The sequence below is a fragment of the Magallana gigas genome, chromosome 3 (assembly GCF_963853765.1).
Source record: "Magallana gigas chromosome 3, xbMagGiga1.1, whole genome shotgun sequence".
Lineage (NCBI taxonomy): Eukaryota > Metazoa > Mollusca > Bivalvia > Ostreida > Ostreidae > Magallana > Magallana gigas.
In genome coordinates this window covers 1,238,028-1,255,759 of record NC_088855.1, presented here as the reverse complement: position 1 = coordinate 1,255,759, position 17,732 = coordinate 1,238,028, and the positions used below count along the sequence as shown (strand labels likewise).

General features: G+C 34.8%; 3 protein-coding genes across 5 annotated transcripts in view; all 3 read left to right on the top strand.

The window, feature by feature from the left end:
* Positions 1 to 173: 173 nt before the first annotated feature.
* Positions 174 to 2,932, top strand: LOC105327179 (RING finger protein 151). Of its 2 annotated transcripts, XM_034482196.2 has the most exons (3): positions 174 to 688; positions 1,184 to 1,266; positions 1,839 to 2,932. In XM_034482196.2, exon 3 carries the CDS (start codon positions 1,854 to 1,856, stop codon positions 2,670 to 2,672), a length of 819 nt encoding a protein of 272 aa, XP_034338087.2. In that variant the 5' UTR covers positions 174 to 688; positions 1,184 to 1,266; positions 1,839 to 1,853; the 3' UTR covers positions 2,673 to 2,932. The 2 variants fall into 2 exon arrangements, with proteins under 2 accessions (XP_034338087.2, XP_034338086.2); XM_034482195.2 differs by lacking the exon at positions 1,184 to 1,266 and having other exon boundaries at positions 177 to 688.
* A 5,522-nt stretch (positions 2,933 to 8,454) lies between these two features.
* Positions 8,455 to 17,732, top strand: part of LOC105327178 (cytochrome P450 4F8) — a 35,805-nt gene continuing 26,527 nt past the window's right edge. The window contains exons 1-7 of one of the 2 annotated variants that reach the window (XM_066077985.1): positions 8,455 to 8,626; positions 10,877 to 11,033; positions 11,278 to 11,459; positions 11,591 to 11,718; positions 11,833 to 11,895; positions 17,281 to 17,404; positions 17,519 to 17,648. In XM_066077985.1, coding sequence (XP_065934057.1) covers positions 8,477 to 8,626; positions 10,877 to 11,033; positions 11,278 to 11,459; positions 11,591 to 11,718; positions 11,833 to 11,895; positions 17,281 to 17,404; positions 17,519 to 17,648 — 934 coding nt within the window. In that variant the 5' untranslated portion in view covers positions 8,455 to 8,476. The remainder of the gene's footprint in view (positions 8,627 to 10,876; positions 11,034 to 11,277; positions 11,460 to 11,590; positions 11,719 to 11,832; positions 11,896 to 17,280; positions 17,405 to 17,518; positions 17,649 to 17,732) is intronic. The other variant, XM_011427493.4, reaches the window with a different exon arrangement.
* Positions 12,055 to 16,619, top strand: LOC117690463 (uncharacterized). Its single transcript, XM_034474714.2, has 2 exons — positions 12,055 to 13,618; positions 15,346 to 16,619. The coding sequence occupies exon 1, from the start codon at positions 12,456 to 12,458 to the stop codon at positions 13,605 to 13,607; it is 1,152 nt and encodes a 383-aa protein (XP_034330605.2). The 5' UTR covers positions 12,055 to 12,455; the 3' UTR covers positions 13,608 to 13,618; positions 15,346 to 16,619.

Sequence of the window (17,732 nt, the reverse complement as noted above, 5' to 3'; positions counted from 1 at the left end):
CTGTATAGGCCTAATTAATTAAATGATTAAAAATAACCTCGCTTCGAAAAGTTTTATTGATCAATTTTTTTATATGGTGCCTTTATGACAAAAATATTTGCTATGATATTTAGCTTTTAGCAATGTCTTACAATTAATTCTAAATGAAGTTTTCATTTGAAACACAAAGATAAAAACTTTTCAAGTAGACATTTGGAATAACATTGAAGTTGTCTTGAGTAATATATTCTCGATCTGTTCTGTTTTCTACAAATTTGAAATTAAACACATCCAAGTAAGATAGAATTCACTCATTACGTGTATGGAAATGTGATCGGTATCAGTTGTCTTTGATGTGTTTCGATAGCGGTATACACACAATGTTAAAGTATTCATATTGACCTGGCACATGTCCCAGTCTTTGTATACATACACAGCCAGCCAAGGCCAGTGTTTATGACTAGGAACATTTAATAAAGTCACGGAGTGTAGCCCGCTTTGTTTATAAATCAAATCTGGGTGCTTGGAGAAATCAGTCTGTAATATCATTACGATCGATCAACTTTCCCAGAGAGAATTTGGTGATTTTTACGGAATGAAATATTTAAAGTGATACAATAATAAGGACATTGAGGCTGGTTCTGGGACTATCCCAAGCACGCGGACGGATACAGATGACAAGAGGCCAAATACAAACCTTCTTAATCTGGTAAGAACGTCTATAATTACATTGGATTCGTCTCAGATCAATGTACTTGTGTAGTGAAGTGGTGTATTATATGTTGAACTTTTGTCCTCAACACTCAATGAGTCAATCATTTCTCCCTCTTTTAGAGAGAGAGAGAGAGAGAGAGAGAGAGAGAGAGAGAGAAAAAGAGAGAGAGAGAACGAACGAAAGAGACAGAGGGCAGAAAAAGATCTTTTGGAGCAGTCAATGTTTATTTCTTCACGGAGAAAGTTTAACACTCAAGAAGAAAAAGGAGAAATACGATACAAACTCAACACAGTATATGAAATGTTGTACCCCCCCCCCCCCCCCGCATCCCGTACCGCTCTATCTGCGTGAAACTTTAAAGTGAACTTAATAATGAAGAGATGAAATTTAATGCAAAGATATTCAATATATTTGATAAATATTGCATATTTTATAAAACTACTACTAGTGATACACAGAGAATTATGCATAACCTTTTCCATATCACAGCTGGTATCAGCCCGAGACTCCAATATCAGCCCAAAGGGATGACATTGGTCTAGGGCTAATACAGGCTGTGAAATGGAAAAAGGGTATCTATTATTATATATATTACATACTTAGTAATAAAATTTAATAAAAAAAAAACATCAACTTGAACAAATTGATTTTAAATACTTAGTATTATTTGAAATTATTTTGTACGTGTAATATTTAAAAATATGAAATCTTATTGTTTTACCAGAGACATAAATGTTATGTCTCTGGTTAATTTAACCAAACATAAAGTTACAGAACCGGAATTTCCTCAGCTTTTAAAATTTACTGCTTCAAAACATTAACTAACATTTAAAGTTTTCAACTGCACTTAAAATTGTCAACTGTAACAATTTTTTTTATTTTTTCGTCTGTAAACACGCACAAATACCGAAAAGAAAAAAGCAAGGGATGTGATACGCCCCGGAGGTCGATATGAGTTTTGTGAAGTCATCTGTATCACACATGCAAAAAATCTGTATTTATTACTAAGCATGTAATAAATACATGCATTCTGATATTACACGCGCAAGAAAGTGACAAAAATCTCCAGTAACAATATTATGAATAGATTATAGATAGACTACTTCGTAGAAAAAAGCAATTGTCTGTGACTTCTCTCTTACAGGTTCCATATGTAGGAATGGGATTCGACCTCGGGCGCTTCCTAGGGGAGGTTAACGACGGTCTTCTGTGTTGTATTTGCCGCGATGTCCTAGAAGACCCAGTCCAAGCACCTTGCGAGCATGCATACTGTCGAAGGTGCATCGAAGGATGGCTTGCAAACGAAACAAGGTGCCCGGAAGACAGGAAGAACCTGTCGCTTTCGAACCTTAAACCTTTGTTCCGTTATATGAAGAACGATCTGGACAACCTACAAATTCGTTGTATTAATGTGACTCGCGGCTGCAGTCACGTTAGTTCGCTTGAGTTCCTTGCGACCCACGAGTCGGAGTGCCCCCGTGGTTCGGTTGAGTGCCCAAATGGTAACTGTCCTCTCTCTGTGTCAAGAGAAGACCTGGCCAAGCATTTAGAGGACTGTGGGTTTCGCGCCAAGGAATGTCCGAAAGGCTGCGGCATACTGATGGTCACACGGGACGACAATGAACACAACTGTATCTACGAGCTGAAAACCGCCATGGATATCCTGCGCTCTGAGATGTTCTGTAAGATCGACGAACAGAAGCGTGAAATGGAACTGAGGCTGAACACTCAAAGGTGTCACATGGTACAGAAAGAGTCCTCCATGCAGGCTCAGGTGGATGAGTTAAAGACCGAGGTTTCTAGACTTTCTCAAAAAATAAAGCTTCTAATGGAACTGGAGGTCAAGCGCCGACAAGACACAGAGAGATTGGAACTTGAAAAGCGTGAGTTGATGGACTTACTTCGCCGGAACCAGAATGAGACTAGAAATACTTCCGGTGACAAGCAACCTTCAACTAGGAAAGTAACCGCACTGTAAATGGATATGTTTTCCGTACTGTCTTATTTTAATGTGTGGTGTCTTGATAAACACAAGTCCGAAGGATTTTATAGTGATACATGTAGCATGACACATGTATTTCGTGTTATCAAAGTTGAAATACATGTACTATATGTCCAATCAATATTAATAACTGTATCAACATTGTTTACATAGCTTAGAAATATATTAATCATGTTTTATACATGTTGCGTGAAATCATACCTGAACATGCCATTTAATAAACACCAAAACATGAACCTATAAAGTAAGAAAGAAAGTGGGCGCTTAAGATATAGATTCGGCAGGAATCTGGGCGCACAAGGAGAGTGGAAATTTCATCAAATAATTTTGCACATTTTTCGAATTATATTAACCGCTATTTGGTTTTTGTTGGACGTGGAATGGGTATAGAAAACATGTTTGTAATGCAAACGGTTGGTGGCATAGATCTGCCACCACTTGTCAGATAGTTATGTCGACTTGGCAGATGATTATGTCGACTTGTCAGATATTTATGTCAACTTGTCAGATCTTTATGTTGACTTGTCAGAAAATAACCATATTGACAAGAAACTCAATATTTTGTTGTTAAAGCGTGTTAGTGCCACTAACTGCCATTAACTTGTCATAATAATATCTGACGAGTCGACAAAAAGATCTGACAAGTTAATATGGCCACTAGTTTAAAGAAATTTATCATTCATATTATAAGCCAAGGTATCAGATAATGATGTTGACATGTCAGATATTAGGTCGTCTTGTCAAATAATTATTTCGACTTGTCAAGTAATTATGTCGACTTGTCAGATAATTATGTCGACTTGTCAGATAATTATGTCGACTTAAAACATGCTAATGTCGATTTGTCAGATCCTTATGTCGAATTGCCAGAAAATATTATTTCAACTTAATGGCACAAATTGGGCGTGGAAAGGTTAAAGTGTTAAATTTTTAAACACGTAAGTGACAAGTCGACTTAATAACTGATAAGTTGACATAATTATCTGGAAATCCACATAATTATCTGACAAGTGGACATCAAGATCTGACAAGTCGACATAATTATCAGAGAAGTGATGGCAGATCTATTCCACCATAGGTTTTATTATAGTATGGGTCTAAATATATCAACACGATGCAATTCATGCAAAATCCTACTTATTTATATCTATTTTTAAATGATTTTATTGTCTCTGGGTCCTCTCTCCACAAACTTGAAACGTGCACAGATGCAATATTTTAACAGTGAAAATGTTGCTTAAAAAAAAAGATGGAGTGATGACCCAGAGATGACTATTTATGTACTATTCCAAAAAAAATTTGGAGGATAAAAACAATTAAAGTCCATTGATATGGCAATGTTGTTTCAAAACACTTTATACCGCACATTAATTGTGAAGTCACGCATGGCTCAATGGTTTTGTCCTGGATTAGTGAATACAAACATGCAGTGTTTGGGGTTCAAATCCTATTGTTGACTACTTTTTTATTTTTGTTAAAAACTTTTTTGTTTTTAAATGTATGTTGAATGTAACATTATGTTAAATTATGGAATACCGGTATATTTTAATTTCCCTTTATTGGTTTTTGCCGTATTCATGAACACTATTTTCTGTTCTTATAACTAGTTTAATAAGATGTACGATATAAGTGAATTAAAATACATTAATTAACATTTCCAACATAACTAATTATATCGGTTTACCCTCTCATTGACATTTTTAGAAAGTTTGTGAGGTTTTTCTTTATAGCCGGAATGGCCATGTACATCAACTTTCAAGTTTGAGTAATTAATTTTTGTTCAAACTTTCGAGGTTATAGACATTTAAATCATTATTGATTCGTGTCGATGATTCCTGCAAACTTATAATCTTGTGCGCCCAGTTTCTTTTAAAATCCATGACACGGGATTTGCAGTTACTGTTATCTTTACGGTTCAAAAGTTATAGAGTTGTATTTGACAACAGAGAAAATGTTGTAAGCGTGAGCGCGATTGTTCTTATGCTGTGTTTACTTAAGGTGGCTCTATACACCCACAGTTTATTCCAATTTTCAATAGAAGACCACAAAACATATACTTATCAAATATTAAAACAATTATATTGATACTATCGGTATTTTTAAAGATTTTTAAAAATGTTTTTTCGTGTTTTTGTAAAATAATTTTTAATCAACAAATTGAACGATTTTTTTTGTCATATGATGGACATCTCCTTGAGACACATAAGAAAAAAATATTTCATTTCATAATATTCAAAAATTTTATGTTGCAAATAATTTAGTATTTCCCCAAAACATAATTGTTCATATCTTCTTACTCTGTTGAAAAATCATCTGAAAAAGCTGCTTGATGTTATAAGAAAATGTATTTCAATGAATGTGACATAAAAAATTGAATGAAAATTATTGCAAATAAACACACAAAAAATTTAAAATGTTATTTGGTATGAAAGTTCCTCAGGTAAGAGTTATCGTTCCTAAATCCCAAGGCCCAACTATTTTGGGGACTTTTCAATTTCTGAGATGAAGAAAATTTCCTAAATATTGTGTTGGAATGACAAATAAATACATATTTCATTATAGGCCTATATATAACTGAATATAATCTATATCAAATAAATAAAGGGAAAATAACTTACAGGATTTATGTATCTCAACCTGAGAGAAATTCAAAGCCACCCTCCAACCCCCTTAATTACGGTTGTATGGAACACCTGTCAATATTAATGTGGATTAAAGAACGTTATAATTAAAATACTTTTACTGGTTTAGAATTTCCTTACACAATATTTCACCAAAAAAATACGATTTTTTTCCCTAAACTAAGATTGCTCTAGGTTGGTCCCTGTTAACACTACCAAAATTAGAAAATTTTGAAAAGGTAAAAATTTTACAAATCCCAACAGGATTCGAACTCCTGACATACAGGTCGGTAGAGAGCGCTCTAACCACTGCGCTAAGCTGTCAGATAATACTGTGGGGAAAGAAACTATTTATGAAATTATACTTGATTTATTGTTTATTTCGATGAATAATACGACACAACATGAAGTCCCTTCCACATTACATGTAAATAATGAATTTTCCTATATGTAGCTATAAGAAACGGCCAAATCGTCTTCTATGGGAATTTGTGTCTGACATTTAAATGATTATTTTGCGCAGTGATTTTTCTTATGTTGCTGAATGTTTTGACCTATCGATAAACGGAAAGATTTCAGTCCTGTCACGAATTACAATCATTTGCGTAAGAAATAGAGGGCGGTTGATCATGATACTTGGTTGATGTAAAATAATATATTGATTTATCAATATTAATGTTTAAAACTGCATTTAAATACAAGTTAAGCGTGTTTGGACGTACACATGTATACAGTACCCGCAACGTTATTTTTTTTAATCCTATCCTATCGTATCGTGTATCAATCCTATCGTATCGTGCGTGTATACTGTTTTATCGTGCGTTAATTCTATCCTATCGTGCGTGTATACTGTTCTATCGTGCGTTAATCCTATTATATCGTGCGTGAATCCTATCAGGTTTATCGTTTAATTTCAACAATTCTTCCGTTCATCCTATCGTGTTAATCGTTTCGTGCCTTTTCATAAGCAAGTAAATTTATTACTAAGTTGCAACTCGTTCGGTGCGCCGTATACGAATATTTATCGAACAAGAATTGTAAAACCCTATCCAACATTCCGTCAGGATACTAATTTTTATTTTTTTTAGATCAAAATTAACCAATATTATATGTAAATCATATCTGTTAACATTGAAAATGAAAAACGAAGTTCTTAGGAACCAGGTAACATATTTACCTGTATATCGAATATATTAAATCGTACGCAGACTGTATACCTGCGTAAACATGAACTTTTATGCAATATAATTTTGTTGCATCATATTTTACAGAAACAAAACTATTTATGATATAATTTATATTTAATTAAAACCCGAGTTGTATTTTGAACCCGTTATTTTCCGTGTGATATTTGATTTCAGGCTGAAATGTTCTCGACAATCAGCTTGAAAACAATGTTAACAAATCGTACGCAGAATGTGTATCTGCGTAAATATTTATTTAACTTATCTGTAATAATTCGTTTTTAATGCATTATTTTCTTATACAGAAAGAAATGTACTTATGAAAGATTTTTATATTTACTTTATACAAGAGTTGGATTTATATAATTAAACCCGCTATTTTCCGAGAGATTTAATCTTGGGCTGAAATATTCGCGGCGATCGGCTTTTTGAAAAAAATTAACTGGTCATTTTTATACATTCTATAAATGATGCAGCGATGATTAACAACTCGGCAATTGTTACTAAAAAGAAATTCTTTATTTGTACGTGTTCTCTCTCAAATTCTGCCATTATCAGTTTGTTCGTAAATATCGTATAAAGCGATCATACGTTTATCATGAACATCGTTTATCCTTTCCTATCGTGTATCAATCCTATCATATCGTGCGTGTATACTGTTCTATCGTGCGTTAATCCTATCCTTTCGTGCGTGTATACTGTTCTATCGTGCGTTAATGCTATCCTATCGTGCGTGAATCCTATCCTATCGTTTATCTTGTAAAAAATAACGTTGCGGGTACTGATACATGTAGAATTGTAACAAGTAAACATATAAAGCTCTTTTTCTGCCTCCCTTTTGAGGAGAAAAATTCCGTGTTGTCGTTTTAGTTTTTTAAAATGCTTAAAATTATGTCTTTACCTAATCAACAATTTTAATTGTCGATGAGTCCATGGACTCAATGACAATTAAAACTTGTTAATCAGTTAAAGACAATTACATGTAAATCAATTTAAGATCGAGGATATATTCCAAGTTATATTGCTAAGAATATTTTAATTATATAGTATACACTGTATTTACATAAAAATATGACAATAATTAAATTTAAAAAAAAGAAAGAAAGCTATAGATCAGTGGCAATGTGGCGATACCGTATGTTCACGCTTATCTATGAGTTCTCGCAGTACTTGGAATCTCAAAAAAAAAGATGAGAGAGAGAGAGAGAGAGAGAGAGAGAGAGAGAGAGAGAGAGAGAGATTATTTTAAGAATAAAGAATTAACCATCCAGCTCTACCTGTTTCACATTATTTTGTGTCTCTAATATTGTTCCGATTCAAATCTATATTCAGCAAGTAGGTGCAATCAAACTTAATGTCTTTTATTAAATCATTGCCAAAAAAATCATCAACAATTTAAGATAATGAAAGTTTTGTAGAAATAAACTGCAACAGTTAATCCGTGGTATGTTGTTTATTAAGGAAACTATCTATTCTTATAAAAAGTAAGTAACTAAGAGGATACGACTTTACAAGATTTTAAATTTCCGCTGAGGTAAAACTAAAAATAAGGTAAAACAAAATAAATATTATAGATGATTGTACAAATATGTCTTCTTTTACTGATATAACCAATATAGAGATTTAAAAAAGTCTCATCTTTCTCAGGATTCCTTGCCATATGCACTTAAGAAATATATAAATATATTATAAAATATCATCCAATGATAACGAATTATAACGATACTAGTATTTAAATTACTCCTTTGTTGTATCATATTCACCTGGGAAACTTTTTTCAGTGCTTCGTATTTGCTGAAGAAAAGGGATGTACACATGTAGCATGATTTCTTTTGCAGGAAATTGACATAAATTTGGTAAAACCCAGGAGCTTCCCTGGACCCAATAGGCCCCCCAGACCCCAACCATTTATCCTTCTATTCTGCCTACGCGCCTGATAACACACATTTTTTTAAGGTCACACACTAGAACAAAAATGGCGGATATTTTTATTCTGGGCGCCTCCACTATTCTTGTTCTCGTAATCACGCACCTGCTTATAAAGATTATTAAAGTTAAGTACACTTTCTGGGGATTTCCGGAGTCTATTTACGACAAACACTGGCTGCTGGGACACCTACCACATGTAAGTATGCTATAATCGTGTACATGGAAGTCAGCACTTAATGTATTTGTGGTCCCTCATTGTTTCCTCCCTGTAGCATTTAACTTCGTAGTTATTGCGTGCAGATCAAGTTCTGATAAAATAACTTGTTCAACTGGTAGGTGAGATATTTACATTTAGAAAATAAATTCCTACAGGAAAATGATTTTTCCAATAGAAAAAACAATTTTCCTTTAGGATAATTGTAATATCCTACCGGAATAAAAGAAATTCCCATAGGAATTTAAATTCTGATAGGATTTGAACAAAACTCCTATATGATTTTAAAATCCGACAAGAAAAAACCTTTTTTTTTTTTTTATAGAAAAACTACCTGTCTAAATCAATTCCTGTAGGAAATACTTTTTTCCTGTAGGAATTATAATTCCTATAGGATTTTTAGAAAATCCTATAGGAATTTTATTATTTCCTGTAGAAAAATTATTTCTCCTGGAGAAATTATATTTTTTATGGGACATTAATTTCTAAAGGTAGATATCACACCTGTCAGGTAAGACACGTACACTAAAAACAGACGTGGTGATATACTCTCTTGGCAAATTGGTACATGTATCTATGAATTTTTACGAAACTGCATTTTAATTAAGCGAGCGCAAAAATGATAGCTTGGCACTGGCATTGTTACGTACATGTATCCAGCACAGTGTTCTAAACATTCTTCAGTAGCCTAGCTAACACAGGTGCGGTGTTTTTTTCATATTATGCTGTGGTTATTTCATATGAAGATGGTGCTTTATTATATGAAGATTGTGCTTTATCATATGAAGGTGGTGCTTTATATATCATATTATGCTGTGGTTCTTTCATATGAAGGTGGTGCTTTATTATATGAAGGTGGTGCTTTATTATATGAAGATGGTGCTTTATTATTTGAAGGTGGTGCTTTACTATATGAAGATGGTGCTTTATTTTATGAAGGTGGTGCTTTATTATATTATGATGTGGTTATTTCATGTGAAGAGGGTGCTTTATTATACATTTATGAAGATGGTGCTTTATTATATGAAGATGGTGCTTTTTTTTAAAGATCATAAAATAAGGCACCATCTTCACATAAAAACGCACTATTTTCATATAATAAAGCACTATCTTCATATAATAAAGTACCATCTTCATATAATAAAGCACAATCTTCACATGAAATAGCTACATAAGGCAGCTATGACGTTCCATAGAAACCTATTTGAACTTGAATTTGAGGCTCTCGAGTGTATACAATTAAGCATTCAATGCTTATATTGATATTTTCGAACTGATGTCTATTCGTATGAAATATTATGTATCGCCGCTAAAAAGGCATTATTAGCGCCAATAATCAGGGATATGAAACATAAATGGAACAGCCATATTTAAAACGTGTTATTTAGTTAGCTTCCATGACAAAAAAATAGTGCCTGAAACTTTTTGGAGAAAACACCCCTTTTTTTTTTTTATTAAGGAGTAGATATACATTAATGATCGTTTTTTAAATGGAAATATCAAATTTGTTAGGTATGTGACTATAAATTTAATCATGCAAGAAAAAAAGGAAATTATCAAAATCATGAAAATCCTAAATCGTGCATGGAACGGGGGGTCGTTTAATTCCTCCAATATTCGGAAAACAACAAAAAATTGCAAATATGCTATTTGATGCATGTAGTAGTTTCAGTATAACATTAACTTATTTCATAATACTGACAGTTCATATCACATGCATATCATTTCTTTGAAAGGAATACTTTGTTTTTGTACTGTTTACCGACAACTTTACAATTACAGCGCTTTTGAACTTATGTGTGCATATGGCATATAATCCCGATCCCGATTCAGATAAACGTGTGCTTGCCTGGTTCCCTAAGCTACCCATTACGCACAGGAACAAGGCTAACTCATGCGCAGGCTGAATTTTCCCCATAGCATCCGGTTTAACCTCGCTTATATATTTTCTGCGTGGACCTCAGGGTCCACGCAATAATCATTTTATGACTGACTGAAATATTGACTTGAGTCTGAAATTACTCAGTGATCCTGAGGCCCGGATAGGGCAAGGGACCATTATAGCTAGCATTTACCACGATCATGTGAGCCAAGTAGAAAATTAATCTTAACAAATGGACCGACAAACACATTTCCACCTGGAGTTTAGTAATATTCAATTCGAGTTTTAAGAGAAAAATGGGTTGATGTTGATGCCTCTTGTCATAAGTTTAGTTATATTTTAAATTTTAGATAAGACATCAAGGCTACCTCGGTCAACATTTCTTGGACAAAATTATAGAATGGACAGAGAAATATCCGACCATGTTTCTGTTGTGGATAGGACCTGCAACTGCTAGGGTGGTACTAAATCATCCTGATAGTCTCAAACAGATACTGAGAACGGCAGGTAATGGAGTGTGTGTGGGGGGGGGGGGGAGGGGGTGGGGGTGTGTGGTAGGTGGTGGGTGCATGCGTTATTACCGTTAAACATGTACGGATAGTTAGAACGACGGATATAAAGACCAATATAAATCACATTGTCGATTTGTAAACAACAGAGGTGTTTTTTTATGTTTTTTATGATGCAAATATCCTACATAGTTGACAGCCTCGGGGATTCCTTGACTGTATATGGTCATATTTAATTTCAGATCCAAAACCAGTTCGATACGGCCAGGCGTACAGACATGGAATTCCATGGTTAGGAGAGGGACTCCTGATTGCGGGGGGTGCCAAATGGAAGCGCTCCAGACGTCTGCTTACTCCAGCCTTCCATTTTGACATCCTGAAACCTTACGTGAAAGTCTACAAGACCTGTGCTGATCAACTAGTGGTATAACGTTTACGAATGTCTATAATTTCAAAGTCACAGAAAAATATTGTTCACTTAGATATATAATAGTTTTAGACATCCTAGAAACGTCTAAATTCTTCTATTATTTGATTGCTTTGAATGCCTTTTAGAAAAACATTCAAACGTTCGCTGACCGGAAGGAGAGCGCTGAAGTGTTTGGATTGGTCAGCGGCTGTACACTGGACATCATTCTGCAGTGCGCGTTCTCCTACGAGACAGACTGCCAGAACATCCTTAGGTCTGGAATTCGTCCCACAGAGTTTTTTTTTAGAAGACTAGCATTGTCGTTTAAAAGCTTTCGGTTACTGTTTGAGTTACATGTACGGCTATAAAGTGAATTTGTTTTCTGCAGGAACGACAACCGATACGTTACCACTGTGTATGAAATAGCCACAGAATGGACACGTAGAAACACGTGAGTAAAACTTTTTTCCTACACTATAATCAGTAAATGAAAATTGTACATCCCTCTCACCTATCCTTGTAAAATATATAAAATTTAGGTAACGAATAGAAAATATTCATTATTGCAACTTTTGACACGCAATTGACATAAATCGAAAATTGGTGATTTTTCCCCATTGAGAGCCTCAGTCTCAAATGAGATGAAGTTCAAGGTCACGTAATCATAGAAGTTTGTGTCTTTCAATAGTTCAGACGCGGGTATTTTATGTCTTTTCTTTTTGGATTTTTCTAATGAATTTTCACTGGTAACGTTACCGGTGAGTTATCATAGCATCATTGCTATTGTAGAACATATGTTCTATTTGATTTTCCCATGTGGGAGTCTTTTATAGCACATAAGACTACGTTCAACACGTGTTGATCATGATGCGCTGGACCTGTTATCAGTGACGTCACTGCTACAGGGCGCCATTTTGCTTCTTGAAGTTCTTCATGCCATGTGGTGTGAAGAAATAAGCAGTTCCTAAACTCAGATAACATTGATTTATCGCTAAACCTGTATTTTTTAACATGGCTAATGAGCCGGGGACGTCGTACATGCGAGAGTCCGACAGTTTGGACATTGTCGATCAGGTTGACGACGATGCAGGTCAGGATGAGGAACGCAACGTGCAAAGGCACACGACGCAATCCAAGTCGAAAATGTCCACGAACGGAATGTTTGACATTTTCATGAGCAAGCTCACAGAAGTTCAGAAAGAACTTCAGGACTTGAGATCGCAAAGTAAAGGGGACACATCGAGAAAACGCGGGCGGAGTATGAGTACTCGTAGTTCGCCTCCCCCTGTTAAGAAAACAACAGTGAAACAGAGCAAAAGCTGTAATCGATCGTTTCACGAACTCAGTGATGATGACTCTGACGAAGAGACTTCAGATAAATCGGACGCTGAGGACGCACTGAATTCCCTTATTGAGGGTGAAAATTGTAGCTCGTCGGACGACGATGAAGCATCCGCCTTGCACGAATTATCAGAATTCTTTGGCGATGAAGACAAAACTAGCGAGCCATTAAGCCCTGAGTTGGCTAAAATTATGGAAAAAATGTTCACATCAAAAACGAATTCGGAGAAAATAAAAGAAATCTCCAACAAATATGACAGGCCAAAAAACATCAACAATGTCTTTGCACCAAAAGTAAACAAAGTAATATGGGAAAATATGTCTGCAAAAAACAGGGCAAGCGACATTAAACTTCAAACCACTCAAAACCTGGTGGGTAAAGCTATGATCCCCACTTTGAGACTGTTTGATATTCTCATCAACACCAATGCTAAGAAAGCGATTGATGTGAAGAAAGCAAAACAATTGTGCGGCGACATTTTGAAGTTTCAAAAATGTGTGTTTCACAATTTGTCCTTCAAACGGAGGGAACAAATTATTCAACCAGAGAGAAACAAGCAATTCGTTAGCTTATGCTCCGCTGAAAGCTCATCCGAAAACCTTTTTGGAGATGATTTAGGGAGCCAAGTCAAGAACGTGCTAGAAGCAAAGAAGCTTGCACAGAAGATATCAAACAAAGATTACAGTGGAAAATACAGAATTCCCAAATTCTCAAATAATTATGGGAAAAAGCCAAGGCATGGAGCTGGAAAGAATAATTCTTTTTTGTCCAAGCAGTTCAGCTTCAACAAGAAAAAGAAGAAGGGGGAAACAAATCAATAGAAACAGATGATGTTAGTACTTGCATGCCTGAGCATATGTACACAAATTTAGATCAAATGGCTGTGGTGAACACACCTAAAAATTTTATTGCTGGCAAAATCAAAAATTATTTTGATAATTGGTGTAAATTAACTCATGATAGTTGGATTCTTGATGTTGTTAAAGGCTACAAAATTGGCTTTATTAGAGAACCTTATCAAGTGTGTTCACCAAAACCATTAACATTTTCGGAATCTGAATACAAAGCAGCTCAGATAGATTTAGAGAAGTTTTTGTGTAAACAAATTGTAGAAAGAGTCTGCATTATGGATGAATGTGAGCGTAAAAATTCTTTTTATTCAAACATTTTTCTTCGTCCCAAAAAAGACGGATCTTTTCGAATAATTTTGAATTTAAAAAATTTAAACCAATATGTTGACAATTGTCATTTTAAAATGGAGACTTTAAAGTCTGCATTGTCGCTGGTCAAATCGAATTGTTGGTTTAGTGCACTAGATATTAAAGATGCGTACTACTCGGTGAAAATTCATCCAGATAGTAGAAAATTTCTTAGGTTTAGATGGGAAAACAGAACATATCAGTTTACTTGTTTGCCTATGGGACTAGCAAGTGCTCCTCGTGTTTTTACTAAAATCATGAAACCTGTTTTTTCTGAACTCAGAAAATTTGGTCATTTAAATGTTATCTACATAGATGATGTTTTGTTACTGGGCAATACAAAAAATGAGTGTGAAGATAACTTAAAAGCCACTATAAAGTCACTAGATAGTCTTGGTTTTACCATTCACCCAGACAAATCTCAGTTTCACGCAAGTCAAAGTATTGTATTTTTAGGGTTTATTTTGGACTCTTCTTCAATGACTGTTAGATTGACAGCAGATAAAGCTCAATCTGTCAAAGAATTTTGTGAAGTGATTTTGAATAAGAATGAAGTAACAATAAAACAGGTAGCACAACTTGTGGGCATGTTTGTAGCCTCTGAACCAGGAGTGGAATTTGCCAGATTGTATTATAAGAATTTAGAAATTGAAAAAGATGTAGCTCTTAAACTCAATAAAGGGAATTTTGATGCACACATGAAAATTTCAAATCAAAGTAGGATATTGATCAACTGGTGGTCCCTTAATGTGTGTAAATCTTTCAAATCACTAGTTAGAAACCCACCAAATTTTGTTTTTAAAAGTGATAGTTCGAAGTTTGGTTGGGGTGGGGTAAACGAAGATTCAGGTGAAGCTATTAGTGGTTTATGGGATGAAAACACTTCTGAATCACATATAAACTATTTAGAACTTTTAGCGGGGTTTAAAACCATAAAAGGACTAGGAGAGAATTTAAGAGACTCGCATGTTCGACTGTGTATGGATAATTCTGTAGCTGTGTCTTATGTGAATAAGCAAGGAGGCAAGATCTCAACATTGAATGATCTAGCTCATGAGTTATGGCTTTGGTGTATAGATAGAGACATCTGGCTTAGTGCCGAACATGTTCAGGGTGCAACAAATATTATAGCTGATTCATTATCCAGAAAAAATGTTGACATGGAGTGGAAACTAGATGAAGTGGTTTTTCAAAAATTAATTAATGTGTGTGGAAAGTGTGATGTAGATTTGTTTGCATCAAAAGACAATCATCAATTAGAGAAATATTTCTCTTATACTCAAGATTCAAATGCTATAGGAGTTGATGCATTTGCACAATCGTGGAAAAATATTGACTGTTATTTATTCCCTCCTTTTAGTGTCATAAGCAGTGTCTTGAAGAAAATCGAGGAGGAGGAAGTACAGTTTGCATTGTTGATAGCTCCAGTGTGGAAGACCCAGGCATGGTTCCCGCAGCTGCTGCACCAAGTCGCAGGTCCTTGCTATCTTCTACCAAAAACAGAACACCTGTTGAAGCTGCCGAAAGATCCGAAGCGGCAACATCCCTTGACCAAGATGAAGATGGGTGCGTTCAGTTTGTCCGGCAATGCTTACATGGTAGAGAGTTATCAGCAGACACTATCAACATTATCTGCGGATCATGGCGGGAATCCACAAAAAGACAGTATAGGGGTTATCAACAGAAATGGTTGCAATTTTGTTGTGAAAAACAGAGTGATCCATTTAATGCAGATATAAATTTAGTTTTAGATTTTCTTACTGAACTGTATAAGAAAAACCTTGGTTATAGTGCTTTAAACACAGCAAGAAGCTCATTGAGTTCATTTTTGTCTTTGTCAGGTCAGTCTAATACGAAATTAGGTGATCATTTTTTAGTTAAACGGTTTATGAAAGGTGTTTTTTTGTCAAGACCAACTTTACCCAAGTATCAATTTACATGGGATGTAAATAAGGTTCTAGGGTTTCTGAAAACTTTGTCACCTGTACAAGATTTGTCTTTGTTAGATTTGTCAAAGAAATTGGCAATGTTATTTGCTCTTTTGTCAGGACAAAGAAAACAAAGTTTACATTTGTTAGATGTTAGAAATGTCTCAGTTAGAGATGATATGTTGATCATTAGATACGGTGATTTGTTAAAACAATCAAAGCCAGGACATCATTTAGATGAAATTTGTATTGCTGCTTATCCAAATGATGTAGATTTATGTATAGTTAATGTGTACATGGAATATGTTCAAAGAACTATGAAATTGAGAGGCTCAGGATCTAGACTGTTTATAAGTACTCAAAAGCCTCACAATTCAGTTTCTGTAGACACTATTGGTCGTTGGATCAAAGGGATTATGAAGAGTGCAGGGATAGACATTAAGTGCTTTGCACCACATAGTACAAGATCAGCAGCAACTAGTGCTGCAGCGAATGCTAAGCTGTCTGTGGATACAATTCTTCGAACCGCAGGATGGACAAGTGATAATACTTTCAGAAAATTTTACAACAAACCAGTGAAACTTTGCAGTGATTTTAGTAATGCTTTACTGGACAGTTTTCATAAAGCATAGCATAATGCTGCATGTTATGTACTTAAGTGAACAGATTTTTCTTTTATTGTAAAATAAAAAATGTTCAATTCAAATATGTGTTGAGAATTTTAAATCTCATTTATTTATTGGTGGAATGATGTTTATTGGGTCATCAACTCTGAAGTCTCATTTGAGACTGAGGCTCTCAATGGGGAAAAATTATAAAGTTAAACGAGACTTACCTGGAAGGTGAAGTTTGACTGTAATTTTTCCACCATTGAGAGACGTAGGGATCAAATGCCCAACCCTAGGGATTTTTTCTAGTCCCGCCCTATAATTTTCTTTTACTTGATGCCCCAATAATTATAAATACTCCTCTGAATTATGATTACGTGACCTTGAACTTCATCTCATTTGATCCCTACGTCTCTCAATGGTGGAAAAATTACAGTCAAACTTCACCTTCCAGGTAAGTCTCGTTTAACTTTATAATTTTTGGGACAGTTAACTGCGTTTCGCATGTAATCTAGCTGTTTCATAACGAGTAAGAAATTTGCTATCTAGACGCTATACATTAGAAACATGTAAGGGTTTCGATATCAACATAGAGATAGGAAATGGGATTTATTTAAATCATTTAAAAGTGATATAGATAGATTTTGCATGAAAAAATTAACGTAATACATGTATATGAACGTGATAGTGATAAATTTTGTATGAAAAAAAAATAACGTACAATATTTGTGCATAAACCAAATTGTGGCTCTGTTTCAGCTGTCCGTGGCTTTATTCGGACTTATTCTATTTCAATACGAAAATGGGGAAACAATTCAAAAGTCATTGTGATTATGTACACACCGTAGCAGATGACATTATTGCAAAGAGACGGAGAGCTCTGGTCAGGTTTTTGGTGGTCTTTTTTTCTAAATGTGTAAAAAATAAAATGATAAACGTTAGTGGATTCAAGAAAACCAACTCTCATATCTTATGAAGTAAATTAAATTTGTTGTAGGAAGACGCAGATTTGTCTGAAAGGAAATACCTGGACTTTCTGGACATTTTGTTAACAGCCAAAGATGGGGATGGGCAAGGAATGTCCATAGAGGATATTCGAAGTGAGGTGGATACCTTTTTGTTTGAAGGTGAACTTAAGTTTCATGAAGTATTTTACAATACATTACTATACTCTGTCCCGAGTTTTTGCTTCCACCACTTTTAATTAGCTT

Bases quoted from the DNA above. Each gene is read 5' to 3' on its own strand.
- LOC117690463 (XM_034474714.2), top strand. From the start codon at position 12,456: ATGGCTAATGAGCCGGGGACGTCGTACATGCGAGAGTCCGACAGTTTG.
- LOC105327179 (XM_034482196.2), top strand. From the start codon at position 1,854: ATGGGATTCGACCTCGGGCGCTTCCTAGGGGAGGTTAACGACGGTCTT.